General features: G+C 49.7%; 1 protein-coding gene across 1 annotated transcript; it reads left to right on the forward strand.

Annotated features, from left to right (window-relative positions):
* The first annotated feature begins 4,384 nt into the window (after window positions 1-4,384).
* MRPS24 (mitochondrial ribosomal protein S24) lies at window positions 4,385-8,459 on the forward strand. Its single transcript, XM_081101847.1, has 4 exons — window positions 4,385-5,728; window positions 5,808-5,876; window positions 6,055-6,166; window positions 8,030-8,459. The coding sequence occupies exons 1-4, from the start codon at window positions 5,687-5,689 to the stop codon at window positions 8,311-8,313; spliced, it is 507 nt and encodes a 168-aa protein (XP_080957973.1). The 5' UTR covers window positions 4,385-5,686; the 3' UTR covers window positions 8,314-8,459.
* The last annotated feature ends 9,439 nt before the right edge of the window (window positions 8,460-17,898 follow it).

Genomic DNA, 17,898 nt, shown 5'->3' on the forward strand with positions numbered 1-17,898 from the left:
CCTTCTGGGAAGAGAGTTCATAGCTTTAAATGGATTCTCAAAAGGCTGAGCTTCTTTTTCTTGATGATACATAAAGCAGTGTCTGCAACTGATGTTATCTTAGTTGTACTGAAACACAGTACCCGGCAGGGCTGGTGTTAGAAATTTGTACGGACGTATGCCTGGTATGGTAGCTCTCCCCAGCTCCTCAGATGTGAGTGAGCCCGGGAAAGAAAAAATCCTTTCTCTTTTTTCTGAGTCAGTAGTAAAAAAAATTATTTTGACTATAAACCTATCCCGATATCCTAAGAAGTCAACAAAATCAATTCGGAGTGTGGCTTTCCCAGCACAGAGTCAGGATGCAGAGCAGCGCCGGGGGTTTGACCCTGGTGTGGTGACTTTTACCCCTCGCCTCACAGCCCCCATGTGCTGTCCTGGGCCTGGGCCTCCTTCCACCGCCCCTGGCTCTGTCTGCCCAGGCAGGCACTTCTCCCTCAGGATGCAGCCCCACCTCCACCCTACCCTCCAAGAAGTAGTGCCTGTGAGAGCTCCAGTTACCGTCCTGATCTTCTGTCTTGTCTGCTTTTCTGCCCCCTGCCCCCTCTCCAAGCTCCCTGCTCCCCGAGGAAGGTGCTGTCAGCCACTTTGGAGTCCTGATCTATCCTGGGGTCTGAGAATCAGAAGTGAGGTCTGAGTTGCTGGCATGTGATGCCCATTTTCCCATCCACTACTGCAAGCCCTGGAGTGTGGCTTTCAGCCCCAGGTTACTGGCAAAAGGAACAGGGTGTTTGGAAATGGCTCCGTCAGGAGACTGGTTACTTCAGCACCCCAAAGCTGAGGTCAGTAGTGCCACTCCATTCTGTGCCTCAGCAGCGGAGAGGGGGCTGGAGAAGGACCAGGGTCAGAGCCCCTTGGCTACGCATAAAGACAGCGGAGGACGGAGCTGGGACTCGGGTTCAGTTGTGGTTTGGCTTAGTTCCCAGATGAGAGCTTGGAGCCTTGGATTCTTCCTGGTGAATGGGCCGGACACTAGGAGAAAACAAATCCCCTTCGTTCTCCCATTGACCTCTTACTACCAGGAGTGACTTTGAAGTACAGGTTTATAAAACGTAAAGTGTGAGCTGAGGATGTTGGTCTTCCCAGGAGGACCAGTGTGAGTGGGATTGTCTGGGCTAAGCCTGCAGCCAGCAGGAAGGCAGAGGGCTCTGGCTGGGGCACCTCTCCCTGAGGCTAGACTCACCATATTCTGGCTGGACTGTGCAAAGCCAGAGGCCCAGAGTCCCCCTCACACAGTGTCACCCACAGTGGCCAGTGCCCTATCTGATAGAGGCAAGCCCTTGGGCTGTACTGGACAGCCCATCTCGAGGACGTCCAGACCACCCAGCAGGCCCCTCCTCTGCCTTGTGGTCCAAGAGGGGCAGGTGTGGACTAAGTCCATCCCCTCTGGGTGACCTGGTCTAAGAGCTAGACCAGCCTCCCCCCCAGGTGCCCCTGCACAGGTTCTGGGACTCTGCTGCATTAACCTGCATTCAAGGCGCTGGTTCTTAACCCTGGCTACAAATAAGGGTCATCTGAGGAATACTGGGAAAGGACGGTGCCACCCCCAGTCCTATACTTGGGGTGTGGGGCCCAGTGGACTCGCATGTGCAGCCAGGGTTGAGAACCTCCGCTTTGAGAGCATAAAAGCGGCTGATGCCTGGTGATCACAAGGGCTCGTGTCTGAGAAAACCACAGTTGCACATCCTCCTCTTCCTGGGCCCTTGGTGTGGTCACTTGTTTCTAGACGTGGCTGTTCCTCACCCAGGAAGGGTCAGTCCTAAGCAGTCTGTGCTCAGCGCCAGACCCCACCATTCCCGATCCTACGTGGCTCTGAAGGCTCCCACTCACAGATGCAGTGGAGCCCAAACACTTGCTACCATTGCTCGTTCTAACCTCAGGTGAATCTCTGACCTCCATCTTCTCTCTGCAAACCCTGTGAAAGACAATATTGCCTTTCACAGGATTGATGGGGGAAGAAGGCAAGTGCATCAAAACACAACAGGTGAAAATTGCAGAAAAATAAAACACCCTGTTAAAAATTTCCACTGGTAATGTAAAACTGCAGCAATTCATGCATTAAAATTGTCCTTTTAAGTTATTTTAATCATGCACTCACAGGACACCGCTTCCCCGCCCCCCATCAAGGAACCAGCTCCTTTTTGCAACAAGGCAGGTAAGAATTTTAAAAAGGTGGGTAACCATGAGAGAGCTAGGTCAGGTAGAATTGCTGGGAGACATCTCAGGAATGAAGAAAAAAAACGTTGATAGTGGTATTGCCTACTGCATTGAGGGCAGACCTTTGACCCCGAGCACAACAACCCTGCTGAGCACTGCCTTCTGCTCCCAGAGGAGTCAAGGCCATAGTCACCTTTGCTGCAAAACCAGCCACTTCTCTCCTCTGATTGAGGTCGTGTTCTTGTGAGTTCTCATTAACCCTAAATAGCTGGCTTATCTCCCTCAGAGGATGAGAAATCAGGGACTCTATTCTTAAAAACAAATGAACCAAAAAACAAACAAAAAAAACCCCCACCACTCCAAACCCCCCATTTATTAGGTACTCATTCTGTCAGACAATTTATAATGAAAACTTTCAAAGCAATCACTGTCCCCATTTTATAGATTAGGAAAGCTGAGGCTTAGGAAGGTCCAGTCACTTGTCTAAATTATACACTAGGAAGCAGGAATTCAGATACCAACTCCCATGTTCCTCAGCACTTTGGAGTAAATTTATAAAAAAAAACTTATACACACACACACTCTAGAGGCCCAGTGCACAAATTCATGCACGGGTGGGGTCCGGGCCAATTGACCACAGGCGGTTGGCCAGATGGCCCCACCCCCTGGTCAAACTCCCAGTCAAGGGGACAATTTGCATATTAGCCTTTTATTATATAAATAAAAGGCTAATATTCTAAGTGACCTTCCCTCCGTTCAGGTAATGATGTCATGCAGCAACACCTGGCTTCCTTTCCCTAGCAACTAGCCTCCTTACAGTTTCTTCGATCCTCACAGAAGTCCTGGAGTAGGCAGATAGGAGACTTGGTGGAATCCAGTTTTATTTTCATTAGCTGGAAAATGGAGATTTAGAAAGCTTAGAAACTTGACCCTACTGAAAAGAAGTAAGAAATGGTGGACCTTAGGGGAAAAAAAAGAAAAAAAGAAATGGTGGACCTTGAAAATGACTTCAGGTTTTCTCACTGCGCAGAATATAGTCAAACACAGCTGCAGTTAAATATTTCACCCTTTGTTCTCCCTGCGTCATCTACAATAATAATCTGCTTCATGTTGATATTTACTGCTGTGTTGCTGACAATTACCTGAAAGAGAAGTTGGGATGTTTCACTGGGCTGGAAAAAGTTTAGCTACATCAGAAAGCGGGTCTAATTAAGCAAGTTTATTCTATATCTATAAAAGGCTAAGTTGACTCACCCATGTGTGATACATATAAAGCTCTTGCTGGCACCAATTGCATGCGTGTGTTTCGATCTGTCACTGTTGATCGTGAATTTGGTTGACAATTCTATTATAGAGGAAGGGCGAATAGCAATATTAAAATATTTCTTCTAAGTAATTTCCTTTCAATGTACTTGAATTCATGCACCAGGTCACTAATCCTATATAATAAAAGGGTAATATGCAAATTGACCCTAACAGCAGAACGACTGGGAATGACTGGTCACTATGACACACACTGACCACCAGGGAGCAGACATTCAATGCAGGAGCTGCCCCCTGGTGGTCAGTGTGTTCCCACATGGGGAGCTCTGCTCAGCCACAAGCCAGGCTGATGGCTGCCAGTACAGCGATAGTGGTGGGAGCCTCTCCTGCCTCCTCAGCAGCGCTAAGAATGTCCGACTGCAGCTTAGGCCTGCTCCCCGCTGGCAAGTGGACATCCCCCAAGGGCTCCCAGGCTGCCAGAGGAATGTCTGACTGCCAGCTTAGGCCCGATCTCCTGGGGAGTGGGCCTAAGCCAGCAGGTGGACATCCCCCGAGGGGTCCCAGACTGCGAGAGGGCACAGGCCGGGCTGAGGGACCCCCCTCCCCCAGTGCACAAAGTTTTGTGCACTGGGCCTCTAGTCAAGTTATAAAGTGGTCAAACTTTATTGAAAATAAAATAGTATCAGTTTAAAAGGGTCCTCCAGGAAGGGTTAAACGTTCTTATAATCAGGAGGTATTGTACTTGGAGACCATGGGGACCTGTTTTGCCCTCTTATCCAACATGTGGAACAGTTGGAGGCCACAGTTAAAAAAATTAGAAATAAAACAGTTCTAGTGAAGTGGGCATGAAAGACACTGTTCTTTCATTAAAAAAAATTTTTTTTTGAGGACCCAGCTTCAAGCCAGCAGAATATTGGTCATGGAGAGTGAACAGACTTGGTCCCTTTTCCTCAGCCCCAGTGTGATCTTAGGCAACTTACCCTCCACCTTTGCCTCCATTTCCCTTCCACATAGAGGGTAGTCTTGTTCTCCCTCCCATGGGAACCACAGCAGCCTAAGGTTGGATGATGTAGGTAAAAAAAACAAACAAAAAAACAGGCCAAATGCTAGCGATCCCACATGAGTCAACTTAACAGAAACAATGACAACTATTTATTCTGACAGCTCTATGAGGTAGGACTATCAATTAACCCATTTTATAGATAATGGAACTGAGGCACGAGTGTACACAGATTGTTATACCAGGGCCCATCTCCAGACCTAGAGCCTAGGTTTTTTCCCCATTCCTATGTTGAGTTCTGAAAGAAGACATACAGTGTTGCTCCTTTCCCCTGTGACATCAGTAACCACCAGAGAGCAATCACAGCAGTAATGCTCTGGTCTGAGTACCCCAGGCCCCAGGGAGATCCCCATGGTTCTCCTCATCCCCCAAGAGCAGCCGCTAGAAGCCCCAAAGAATGTTATTTGAAAATATTACTGAAAATAAACTGTATTTGAAAAATAAAAAAATAAATTTAAAAGTTTTCAGAAACATAAAAGAAATATGTGTTAATTATAGAAAATACATATAAACCAAAGTAAATTACACGTGATCATACTTACCAAAGATAAACTGCTAATATTTGAAATAGGCTGCTATGTTCTTACTGTGTACATAGTAGGTCTATGATATTTTCTTGCAAAAATGGCATCTTGTTGACAGTTTTTGTGATCTTGTCTTTATGTATCGTGAGGACTTTAATGTAATAAATATAATCCACATTGTGGGGGGAATATTTGGAGACAAGTCAAGTAGCCTAATTTGTAGAACCTGCGAAACGCTTCAAGGGGAGGTCCGGGCGGGGCGGCGCGGAGCCAGGCTATATCGTCCTCAGGCACCGGCGCGCTCTCGGGGCGGAGCCGGGCGGCGGGGAACCTCACGCTCTGCATCCTCAGACCTCCGGGCCGGAACCGCGATGCAAACTCCAGCGGTGGCGGGAGAGAGGTACGGAAACTAGCGTCACCGGTCCCGCCCCGGTCGAGAGGCCCCTCCCCCTCTTAGAGGCCCCGCCCCGGCCGAGAGGCCCCGCCCCGGCCGAGGGGCCCCGCCCCAGGTCGAGAGGCCCCGCCCCGGCCTAGAGACTGCCACACCCGCGCGGGCTTCAATTTGGTCCCGTCCGCGGGTAGGCCTCCCGGCGCCGACCTTTGCTCCGCGGCGCGGTGTTACGTCACAGGCTGCGGTCAGCTCAAGATGGCGGCGCCCGTGTGCAGCAGCAGGGGGCTCGGGCCGCGGGTGAGTGGCGACGAGGCGGGCCCGGCGGGCGGAGGGTTGCCCTAGTTCCGGTCTCACGCTCTTCGCTCGGCACACACAGGTGCTGTCCTGGAGCCGAGCGCTGCCGTGTGCCTGGCGCGCCCTGCATGTCTCCGCGGTCTGTGCCAAGGTGAGCCGACCGGAGCGAGGGGCAGGGGCGGGGCGACGAGAGGCCGCGGAGGCGGGGTGGGGAGAGGCGAGGGGCTGGGGCGAGGGGCCGCGGGGGTTGGGGGTGGAGATAGGTGTGGGGCCGGGCCCGTTCTCAGCCCGGGTCTTGCGCACGGACTTAGGCCGCTCTTTGCTTCTAGAACCGGGCGGCCCGGGTCCGAGTGGGCAAAGGGGACAAGCCCGTGACCTACGAGGAGGCGCACGCGCCGCACTACATCGCCCACCGCAAGGGCTGGCTGTCGCTGCACACAGGTGAGCTAGAGGCAGGCGATGCGACCCCGGCCCCGCGAAGGCGTTCTCAGTCGTGACTGTCAGGCACGAGGTGAGCTCGTGTCAAGGTCTGTTCCAACCAGTAGTCGGTGCCGGAGTCGGAAAGCCAGTTCAGCGCGCTCCGAGCAGAAGCAGAGCCGAGACTGGACCCGGCATGTTGAAATGTACTTGACAGGGGTACAGGAGGTGCAAGGACCGCATTGAGCCCCCGCAGAAGTTGTGTGCGGAGAGGAGACAAACTGTTTTAAAGCTTTGCTCTCGGTCAGCTGTGATGGACGGAGACGCAGAGTGGCTCAGAGTCCACGAAAGGAGTGAAACCCCTTAGAATCAACCTGGACTCGTGGGACAGGGTGCTGTAAAGAACGCCATTTCCCACAGATTTTCTTCATTCTGTGTTTGAATTTGCCTATTCTCGACTCTTTCTCAATCATTCTCAGACATGGCACCTTCCCAGCTGAGGTTGAACAGGGCTCTGCCCTCTTTTTAAAAAATATATTTTTACTGATTTTAGAGAGGAAGGGAGAGGGAGAGATAGAAACGTCAATGACGAGAGAGAATCATGGATCGGCTGCCTCGTGCACACCCCACACCGATGCCTGAGCCCGCCACCCGGGCCTGTGCCTTGACGGGGAATTGAACTGTGACCTCCTGTTCATAGGTCGGTGCTCAACCACTGAGCCATGCTGGCTGGGCTCTGCCCTCTTTTTTTAAATTTAATTATTCACATTTATTTATTTTTAAAAAACATCTTATTGAATTTATTGGGGAAACACTGGTTAATAAAATTATATAGGTTTTGGGTGTACAATTCTATGATACATCATCTGTATATTGTATTGTCTGTTCACCACCTCAAGTCAAGCCTCCTTCCTGGCTCTGCCCTCTTGTTTCAGTTTTCCTACAGTAAACGTGTCCTTTTTGAGATTTATTACTGCCATGTTTCCACAATTTTGTGCGTTTTGTTGGTGACTTTGCTGCCTTAAAAGAGCCAGTGATGCCGAGCTCAAGGAGCTGTGATATACTTTACAGAGAGCAGGTGCCTATCTGAGTAGATTTCTTCAGGCCTGAGCTATAGTGTGTTTGGGAGAGTTTAGTGTTAATCAGCCCATTTAATGCAGGAGGTACCTTTAAGTAGAAACACAGAAACCAAGGTTATATATTGATCTGTTGACAGAAATAATGGAACCAAATGCTTGCAGAGCCTAACCCTGCATTTCTCCAGGAGCTATGGTTTAGTTTTTGCTAATTCATAGATCACGGTGACTTTATAGAACAGAACTACTGTAAATTAATGATAATCAACTGTATTTTGTGTAGTATGAGGGTTTTCAACTTGGATGTTTACGATGCATCTACCTAGAGAAGTTATTTCAAGGTTCTTGTCCCCCTACCCTTTCCAGGGTCTGGTTCTAAAGTGTGTAGGTGGGTGGAGATTCAGTGGATGTTGTGAGAGGTGTAGGGGTTGCAGCCATGAGAATCCACTGGGTGTAGGCCATGACCCTGGCTTGTGAGAAAGCTCATGTCCAAACCTCAGAAGGAGTTGGCGGCCTCATCTCTGGCCTGTCGGATGACCAGTGCTCTAAGGCAGTCAAGAAAGAGTGGGAAAGGGAGTAGATGGATCGTTCATCTGAGTTTTATTTCATGGCTAAGGCCTCATTTTTTCCTTTTGTAAAATAAGGATAGTGATGGTACCTAGTTTGGGAGTCTAGTGAAATAATGTACTTGGAACTTTAAAGTGTTATTCTTATTCCACTTATTGAAGAAAAGATAAAGGACAGGGTTGGTAGAATTGGGTGCCCTTTGCTTTTGGAGCTTTGCTGATTCTGTGGTGCCTTCTCTCTTCAGGTAACCTGGATGGGGAGGACCACGCTGCAGAGCGAACAGTGGAGGATGTTTTTCTTCGCAAGTTTATGCTGGGCACCTTCCCCGGCTGCCTGGCTGACCAGCTTGTCCTGAAGCGCCGAGCTAACCAGGTGGAGATCTGTGCTCTGGTGCTGAGGCAGCTGCCAGCGCACAAGTTCTACTTCCTCGTGGGCTATAGTGAGACTCTGCTGTCCTACTTCTACAAGTGCCCTGTGCGGGTGCACCTCCAAACTGTGCCCTCAAAGGTTGTGTACAAGTACATCTAGGACATGCCTCTTATGTCAAGCTATAGCCTGCAGAGGACAGAAACGTGTGGGAAAAGGGGTGAAGTAGAAGTTGGGAAACTCATCCCTTCAGAGCCCACAGACCTCACTTTCAAAGCTGCTGTTGAATAAATGGACTGTCCATGTTGTCTGGCCTCTTGTTCTGTCTTTACTCTTTAGGTAAAAAGGACTCAATGGGGTTTCTGTTAGGTGCTTGGGGGTCCCAGGAAGGCTGCCACTTACGGTGCGCTCAGTAAATTTCAAGCATGTGATAAAGGTAACGTCACATGGTGGTACCCTAGATCTCCAGTACTTATCCATATTGCATAACTAAAACTAACCGTATTTCCCCCTACCCCAGCCCCTAGTAACCACTGTTCTACCCTGCTTCTCTTTCAATTATTGTTGATTCCATACAAAAGTGGGATCATACAGTATTTGTCATTCTGAGTCTGGCTTATTTCACTGCCATAATGTCCTCCAGGTTCATCCACATCCTAAATGGAAGGATGTTCTTTATTGTGGCTGGATATACTCCATTGTATGTATGTTCTGTGTCTTCATCCATTTATCCACGGATAGACACTGAAGTTGTTCCCATGTCTTGGCTACTGTGAATAATGCTGCAACGAACTTGAGAGTGCAAATATGTGTTTGAGGTACCGATTTCATTTCTTTGGATAAATACCCAGAAGAGGAATTGCTGGATCACATGGTAGATCTAGTTTTGATTTTTTTGAGGCACCTCCATACTGTTTGCATAGACTGCACCAATTTACGTTCCTACCAACAGTGTCTGAAAGGTTCCCTTTTCCCTGAAGTGAGTATTTTCAACTCTCACTTCTCTCCTGAATCTCTCCTTTTTCTCTGATCTCTCACTTCTCTCCTAATTCAGTTTTCTTTGATCTCTCTTTTCTCCTGATTCTGTTTTCTCCCTTTTCTCTGAGTGTTGGGGAGATGTGTCATCACAGATTGTATGGAGTCCTGTCCTATGAGATCTGGGCACTGTGATTGTGAGGAGAGGTCCCAACTGAGGGAGTAGAAGGTCCCAGACCCAATATGGTGCTAGGAGAACCTCGGGCAACTGCTGGAACCAATTGACACCTGCATTGCTGAACGCCAGTACTTCCTGGGTTCCCCCAGCAGTGTAGGACCCCAGTCCTGTGCTGCCTCCTGTCCCTGTGATTCCTCTGCTCTCCTGGAGTGTTAGCCCCTCCTGGTGTCTCTCCCAGTGCAGCCTCTTACAGAAGGTGGGGAGACTCGGCCACCAGTTACAAATAGTACGTGGAAAAAAGGAGTGCTTCTCAGAGGGCCCAGGTTCTCCAAATCTGGGAGAATAATGGGGCCTGAAGGGTCTCTGACTAGTAACCTCTGTCCAGGACACATTCCACTGGCAGGTCCTGAATGGGAATCTGACAGGAAACATCCGGGAATTTCTACCCGTGGTTCGTGAGAGGGTCCCTCTCTTCGCTTCTTCCTCAGCGGCTATGCTGCTGCCTTTGCCCTCCCACCCCTCTAAACCCCCACACCTATCCCTCAGTCCTCAGCAGGAGCCTGGGCCTCACATCAGCCCACATCTGTCCCCAGGGGAGGTGCAGGTGACACAGGTCCTGGACCTGAGGGACCCTGGCAGCCCTGGAGAGCTGAACTTCTATGTGTCCCAACTGCTGGCAGACGAAGGCTGCAGTGGTTCTCAACCTTCTGGCCCTTTAAATACAGTTCCTCATGTTGTGAGCCAACCATGAAATTATTTGCGTTGCTACTTCATAACTGTCATGTTGCTTCTCTTATGAATCGTCATGTAAATACCTGATATGCAGGTGGTCTTAGGCGACCCCTGTGAAAGGGTCGTTTGACCGCCAAAGGGGTCGCGACCCACAGGTTGAGAACCGCTGCTTTAGAGGCTGGGAGGACCAGCCTCAGAGTGAGCGGTCGGCTGAGGCTCCAGGCCTGGCCCTGGGGAAGGGAGAACTGGGGGAACAGGTAATGGACAGGAGCTGTTTTCCTCCTCATGGGTGAGATGCCACTACTTCCTTCCCCCTCAGGAGACACAGTGGAGGGCTGGCATTGGCTATGTTCCTACTGGGATACAAGGGCTGCCCACAGCTGGCCATTGAGGTCCTGCAGTCCACCCATAGGCCTCTCTGAGACAGTAAGAACGTAGTTTCGTCATCTATAAAATTGAGTTAATTATGCCCAGCCTTTCCACTACGTAGGACTGTTATGAATCAAGTGGGATAATATACATGACTTGTAGTAGGGATGAAGGGCTCTCAGCATAAGTATTGGGTGACATAACCTCTCTGCTTCAATTTAACTTTTCCGCCTTTATGTAAAAAAGTATTTTCAATCTCTTGTTTATACAGTTTTTAACTCTCCCAGGTTTTCCTCTAATACTTTTTTTAATAAAATGAAAATGGCTATGTTCATTGCAGCTTACTTAAACTATACAGAAGAATACAATTAATTCAAAATCCTACCCCAAGAGGTAAAAGCTGCTTTTGTTTTAAGCACACACCCTTCAGGACAAGTGTACATGCACAGTTCCTTTCTTTTACTTTCTGTGGCTTTATTTTACTACTAGAGGCCCAGTGCATGAATTCATGCACCAGTGGGGTCCCTCAGCCTGGCCTGCGGATCAGGCCGAAACCAGCTCTCCGATATCCCCGGAGGGGTCCTGGATTGTGAGAGGGCGCAAGGCAGGCTGAGGGACCTCACTGGTGCACAATCAGAGCTGGGGAGGGATGCGGGAGTTTGGCCAGCCGGGGAGGGACTGTGGGAGGGCTCAGGGCATGCCCGGCCCATCTTGCTCAGTCCTGATAGGCTGGGCCCCAGCAGCAAGCTAACCTACCAGTTGGAGCATCTGCCCCCTGGTGGTCAGTGCATGTCATAGCGACTGTTTGACCGGTCGACTGTCTGTCCCCTGGTGGTCAGTGCATGTCATAGTGAGCGGTTGAGTGGCCTTAGCATATCATTAGCATATTACACTTAGATTGGTTGAACAGACGACCAGATGACCGGACACTTAGCATATTAGGCTTTTATTAGATAGGATTCTAGATTCTTTTTTTTTTTTTTAATATATTTTATTGATTTTTCACAGAGAGGAAGGGAGAGAGACAGAGAGTCAGAAACATCGATGAGAGAGAAACATCGACCAGCCGCCTCCTGCACATCCCCCACCGGGGATGTGCCCGCCACCCAGGTACATGCCCTTGACCGGAATCGAACCTGGGACCTTTCAGTCCGCAGGCCGACGCTCTATCCGCTGAGCCAAACCGGTTTCGGCAGGATTCTAGATTCTTAAGAAGGGTGTAAAACTTGTAAATAGTCAGCTTGTCTCTTTTCCTAATGTGAGAATTGTGAGAATAAACAAGTAATCTTTTCTAGCAAAGAAGGGAGTGAAGGCAACCACTATTTTGAAACTGCAAAGGTCAACCTCTCCCCTTTTCCTTTAAATTAGCCAATTGCGCAAGCATGTGAGCATTAATTCTGACCAATCAAGAGTGAGGGACTGACGTGCGAATAAAGCCCCAAGCGGACTGCCTGCTCAGTGTGGGTGCTGCCAGACTCTGTGTTTGGTCCCCAGTAGGGGGCATGCAGGAGGCAGTGTGTTGGCATGCCCCCTTCTGCAGAAGTAAAGATAGTACCTTGCTGTTGGGCTCCCGAGTAACCTTTGTGTTATGCCAGAACCCCTGCTTTTGGGCTCACCTTCTTTCTAAGACTAATATGTGCACTTAAGACTGCACATTTTTCTGTAAGTCTTGTAATGTAACATTTTTATTATTATTCAGTTCTAATTACCTTCTAACCCTTGGGCCCCTGGTCTGGGGCCTGTGATTCAGCTCCTGTGTCTGGCATCTGGTAGGTGGTGTCTGGTGTCCAGTGCCTACTTAGGGATCTGGGTTCCTAAACACAGATCTGAGTTCCAACTATAGTGTCTGTGGTTTCAAGTTGCATTGTATTTGGCCCTTTGTCTGGATTCTGGATTCTGGATTGTGTTTGTGTGTGGCTGGTTTCCTGCAAACCTGTGTGGGGTCCATGTGCAGTATGACAACAGGGCCTGATGGAAGGTGTCCTGTGTCATTCTCAGGCATCTGATGTCTGGCATTTGTGGTGTAGGTTCTGGCTTTATGTCTTAGGTTTAGCTTCTGGTTTGTGGTCTGCTGGGGGGACTGGGGTCTGTTTCTGGGGTCCTGATCCTGGCTGTGCTGTCTGGTGTCTGTTAACTGATGGTCCTTGTCTTTAGCTCAACGCCAACCGGAGTCCTTAAGTTGGGGTGTGGTGAAGAGGGAGACTTAATTCAGTGCAAATAGGTCAATGGTGACACAGCATGACTGTGAGAACATCATGGCTGTTGAGAAGTTCAGGGTTGTTACAGGAGAAGCATGAAGCTGCACCTCTGTGGGAGCAGGTCTATTGTGCTACTTAATTAAGAAGCATCATGGCTTTGAGGAAGCTCTGGGGTCAGGCTGCCCTGACTGAGTTCCCTTTCAGGCCATACAACTCAGCTCCGCTCTGCTCCAATCTTTGTGTTCTGGTCTGGTCCTGCCATCTCTTCTTTGCTCAGTCCAGATGTCTTTATCAGTCAGTTCGATGTTGTAGGAACTTTGCAGGTCACTCCCTCCTGAATTGAGGTTTGTGTGAGAAACCCCTGTGTAGAAATGAACATGAGGCTCTGTCTTTTTTCCCCTGTTCTTTTATTATTTTTTTATTTGTACATTTGAGCTCAGTTATTCATCAGGAGCCCTTTATAGTAGGGATCTTTATTCTTAGCATCCATCCATATATCTGTCTGCAATGGGGTAAGGGATGAGGATAGAGCTGGAGGCAGATTCTCTATTGTGGCTCCAACCAGCTATTAAGGAGATGAGGGGTGTCTGTGGAAGAATGCAGTAGACCTGGGGCAACATTTCCATTCTGCCTTGAGACCAGTATGTGAGGGGTGTTTGGCTAAGCGGTGAGGAAAGTACAGGAGACAAATTATTTATCCCCTTTCCACTCACCTTTTGAGGGGGTCATGAGTCAATGGGCAAGGAGAGACCTTGAGGCACATTCTCCCTCCCTGCTTCAACCTGTTGTGAAGAGCACAGTGATTGTTGGGGTACATGGCCAGGAAAGACCTTGAGCAGAATTCTGTATCACGGCTCTAACCAGCCTGTGTGGTTATAGTGGTTGCCTGGCTTAAGAAGAAAGACCTGGAGCTGAATTTTCCATCCTTGCTTTCACCAGGATGTGATGGGAAAGAGGACATGAGGCTATGAGAAAAGGATCTAGGGGACATGGGGGCCAGTAGAGACCTTAAGATGAATTATGTGTTCTGACTCCAGTCCATCATCTAATGGGGGGTGGCTCCTGTGGAAATGGGCACAATCCCCACTGGGGATTGAGGCCTGACCAGGAATTGAACCATGACCTGGTTCATAGGTCGACACTCAACCATTGAGTCACACCAGCTGGGCCAAATGGATAAATTAATGGAACAGAATAGAAGGTGTAGTAATAGACCCAAATCCAAAGATACATTTTATATGTTAAACATATCTCCTCAGGTCATTAGAAAAAATGTGCATTATATAATAACTGGTGTTGGGACATGAGGCAAGTAGCAGCTAACAGATGAAAGTCTAGCTGCAGACCTAGCGTGTTTGCTCAGTGGTTAGAGCATCAGCCCTGGGACTGAAAGGCTGATGGTTCAATTCCGTTCAAGGGCAGGATTCTTGGCCCCATTTGCGGCACATGTGGAAGACAATTATTGGATGTGTTTCTCTTTGTCTCTTCCCCTCCCACTCTCTAAAACAATTACTTGAAAAAAATATCCTTAGGTGAGGATTAACAACAACAAAGAAAAGGTTAGCTGCAAGGCTTTTTCCTGAGTGGAGGGGCGGGGCCCGATTGGAGTGAGGGGCGGGGCCAGGTTGGAGTGAGGGGCGGGGCCAGACGCGAGGCTGGAGCTGGCAGGAACTTAGGGCGTGGCCTTGCTGGGCTCCGGAAGCCCAAAGACCCGGCAAACACCTTAGAGCGGGAATGGAGGCGAGAGGGGCGTTGCACCTGAGGGGAGGGCGGTGTGGACTGAGGAGAGGAAGGTGGCCCAACTGGAGCCACAGGGGCGTTCAGGGTAGAGGCAGGCAGCTGGCGGACCTGAGGCGGGTGGTAGCCTGGGAGCAGTGCGGCCGGGTCCTGACGTGTGAGGTCAGTGGTGAGGAGACAGCCTTACTGGGTGTGAGGCGTGAGGTGGTCAGTGGCCAGTGTGAGGTGTGAGAGGGGAGAGGGGAGAGGTGTGAAGTGAGGTGAGGGGAGAGGAGAGAGGCGTGAGGGGAGAGGTGAGGGGAGAGGCGTGAGGTGAGGTGTGAGGGGAGGGGTGTGAGGCGTGAGGCGTGAGGCGTGAGGTGAGGCGTGAGGTGAGGTGTGAGGGGAGAGGTGTGAGGGGGGCAGGGGCAGGGAGGAGTGGCTGGGCCATAGGGGAAGCAGTTCCTGGGCGGCTCCCCTTTGTCGCTGAGACTTTTCTCTCTCTGGGACCCGCAGCCGCCCTCCCAAGCTCTCCTGTTGCTTCATTGGTGTTGAGCCCTTTTGTGTTTCTCTGTCCCCATTGTTAATACACGTTCTGTAAAGAGCGACGATGTGTTTAACTATAAAAATGCATATGGAGCCTGGCCACGTGGCTCAGTTGGAGCACCACCCGGACGCAAGCAAGGTTGTGGCTTGGTCCTGGGTCAGAGGTGCCTGGGGATTTTCCTTCTCTTCCCCTCCTCTCTAATGTCAGTGAAGATGAAAGGGGAAAAAGCATGTTTATAGTTTAAGCTTGGAAAACATGAAGAAATGTAATGTGAGGAGGTAGAACAATTCTTTTTGTTTGTTTTGAGTTTATTGGTGATTAAATACAATAGTAACAGCATTCTTAGCATTTGCCATGAGCTAAGGGTGTGGTCACGTGGTGTCTAGAAGTCAGACGTGTCATGTAAGTGAAGTTGTGTCCCTGTAGCAACTCTGACCACTGTTACCATTTCAAAGAGGGAAACTGGAGAAGGTGAATCCTGGAAACTAAAAGGTCAAGACGATTGAATCTTAGTTACAGCACAGAGTAGTTTTTAAAGGGTGGCGGATGAGCAATGAAAAGAAGAGCAATGGCATCGCACGCCTGCCGAGGTTCGTCAGGGGAGTCAGGCTCCCCGGGGTCATGTTCTCTGCAGGGATCACCCACTCTCCTCTCTGACCCTGGAGCCTGTGGTGTGGCGTCCAGCGACTGCCTGCAATTATCTGAAGACCTGAGGGTTCCAGATAATGTGTTTCTGTCAACTCAATGGTCCAAAGACCACAGCTTCCTCTCAACATTTTTTACAAGCAGGTCACGGTTTAGCCAGGGGTGAAGAGCCTAACCTTTGTAAGGTATGAGTGTGTAACCTGTGGCCTTTCAAAGGTATGAGTCTGTGACCTGTGTTGAGAAATGGAGCGACAAACTTTGTGTGTGTTTAGCCAACTGTTTTGTGGTTTTTGTGAATAAAAGCTTACTTGTACATCTGGTCGGGTCTGCAGTTCGGTCCTTGCTATGGCAAGGTGCTGTAACTGCAGTCGCTGGCCAGCTAAGAAAGGCTCCTAAATTCTACTCTTTGGCTCTGGTGGTCCTCTCTTACTGGTTGCCCCATAGCAGGTCCGTTCCATTCCAGGGAGGGACCTAAAGCTTAGGATTCCCCTCTGTGCTTCCTTGTGTTATTGCGCATGAGGAGGCGCCGATTTAGAAATGTGGCATTTTGTGCTCCACAATTTCCCCGAGTTTTTCTTGTGTTTGGACTGAGAAGAGAGCATCTCGGAGGAGCCAAGGTGAAAGGACGCTGCCCGTGAGGCCATCCCTGCGGCCAAGCGATCCTCTGCCGCGCTCTCGTGGCCATTGCAGGAAAACACAGTGTGGTTTTGTCCTTGGTGCTGAAATTTCAGGTCCCCTAAAATGTCTCCGGAAAAAACCCGACAAAGAAATCCTGGAAAATCCCGAAGGCTGTCCAGGGCGGCCATGATTCCATGGCTGAATGGAGTGAAGTGACGGGTGTAGATGTGTGACCAGTTTGTGGCCCAGGCCTGCAGAGGGAGGCCTTCGAGAGCGCTGCCCTGGCCTGGTGATCCGGTGCGTTGAGGATGTGAGCTGGTCCCCTGTAGGCGGGCATTGTGGAGGCAGTGAGTGATTCCCCAGGAGGCTGCGATTGTGGAGCCTCCAGTCTGTCCTGGGAGTGTTTGGGGTCTGGCGAGAACATGTTATTCCCGCGATGGTCATCGAGAGGCGACCATGGTTGAGGTCCTCAGTGACCTGGAGGCCGCTGTGACTGAGGCAGCCATTTCCTTGGGGATGGCCATGACTGAAGAAGCAGGCAGCTATTGACCTGGAGGCCGCCATTGTTTCCACAGTTAGTCATTCAGTAGCGGTGAGGCAGGGCTGTCCATGCTGAGTCTGTCCATACCGTAGACCGCCACGTTGGGTGCAGTCAGTCCCGGGGAGGCCGCCATTGTTTTGGGTGGGGCTAGACGCAGTCAGTTTTTGTCATGGGAACGTGTTAGTGCCCCAAGAAACAGATTCTGCTGAATGGCTTATTGCAGAAACCATGTTTTTATTTTGGTAGGAAGTTATTTTTATTATTTTAGAAAGGAAGAGAGAGAGAGAGAGGGCAGGAGGGCGGGAGGGCATGAGGGAGGGAGGGAGGGAGGGGGAGAGAGAGAGAGAGAGAGAGAGAGAGAGAGAGAGAGAGAGAACTATCCGTGCTGAGAGAGAATCCTTGATGAGAACGAATTCCCTGAAGTCACTGTTTTTGCTGTGGGTTGTGCACCCCTTGCAGCCCTTTGAAGGGGCATCCTGGAGACAGGTGCACTGAGGTTCCCTCTGAGGTGACTTTCTGAGCGTGTCCAAGCTGCTGATTTTGTGGCCTTTTGAAAGAGAGCAGAGAGTGTTGGTTGTAGCAGGTGTATCTGTGAAGCTGATGCAGCGAGCAGCACGGGCTAGTGGTCATATTCCCTGTGAAAGATGTAAATTTGAAACCATTTCCATCCACCCTAATTGGAAATAAACATGTACTTCTGCCCTGTTTTGAGCACGTGGCAGGCATAGGCATTCCTGTTGAAGTGGCCATGCAATGAAGTAGGACTCTTGTGCTATGTTCCGTATCGTAAATGTGAATGTGATCAGCATCCAGCAGTGCGTCCTTGCTTCTGAATGTTGTGAATCCCTTGAAGTTCAAATGCCAAAATCACTGTGTGTGAAATCAGCTGAGGAAAGTGAAGCTATCTTTGTTGAAAGTGAAAGGTTTCTATGCTATATTTTTTCTTCCACTCCTTGTGCGAATATGAGGCTACAGAAAGAAGATTTTTTCTGAAAGTACAGGTATTCCTAATGAAAAGCTGTTCCTTGGAATGGAAGGATGGAGGGAAGAGAGCATCCTAGTATTGTAAAGTTCCTCCCAGGAACCTGTTTGGGAGCCCATGTGTGTCTGTCCGTGTTGGTGAGAGGATTGCAATTGGAAATGCTTGTCCCTGCTTGTCCAGCAGGTGGAGCCAAGACCTAGCTGAGGAGGAATGTTTGTGCGCACGCGCATGTGTGTGTGTGTGTGT

Source organism: Myotis nattereri (genome assembly GCF_964212035.1).
Source record: "Myotis nattereri genome assembly, chromosome: 11".
In the NCBI taxonomy this organism is placed as follows: domain Eukaryota; kingdom Metazoa; phylum Chordata; class Mammalia; order Chiroptera; family Vespertilionidae; genus Myotis; species Myotis nattereri.

Coding starts and splice junctions, on each gene's coding strand:
- MRPS24 (XM_081101847.1), top strand. CDS start 5,687: ATGGCGGCGCCCGTGTGCAGCAGCAGGGGGCTCGGGCCGCGG. Junction 5,877..6,054: donor TCTCCGCGGTCTGTGCCAAG/GTGAGCCGACCG, acceptor CTTTGCTTCTAG/AACCGGGCGGCCCGGGTCCG. Junction 6,167..8,029: donor CTGGCTGTCGCTGCACACAG/GTGAGCTAGAGG, acceptor TTCTCTCTTCAG/GTAACCTGGATGGGGAGGAC.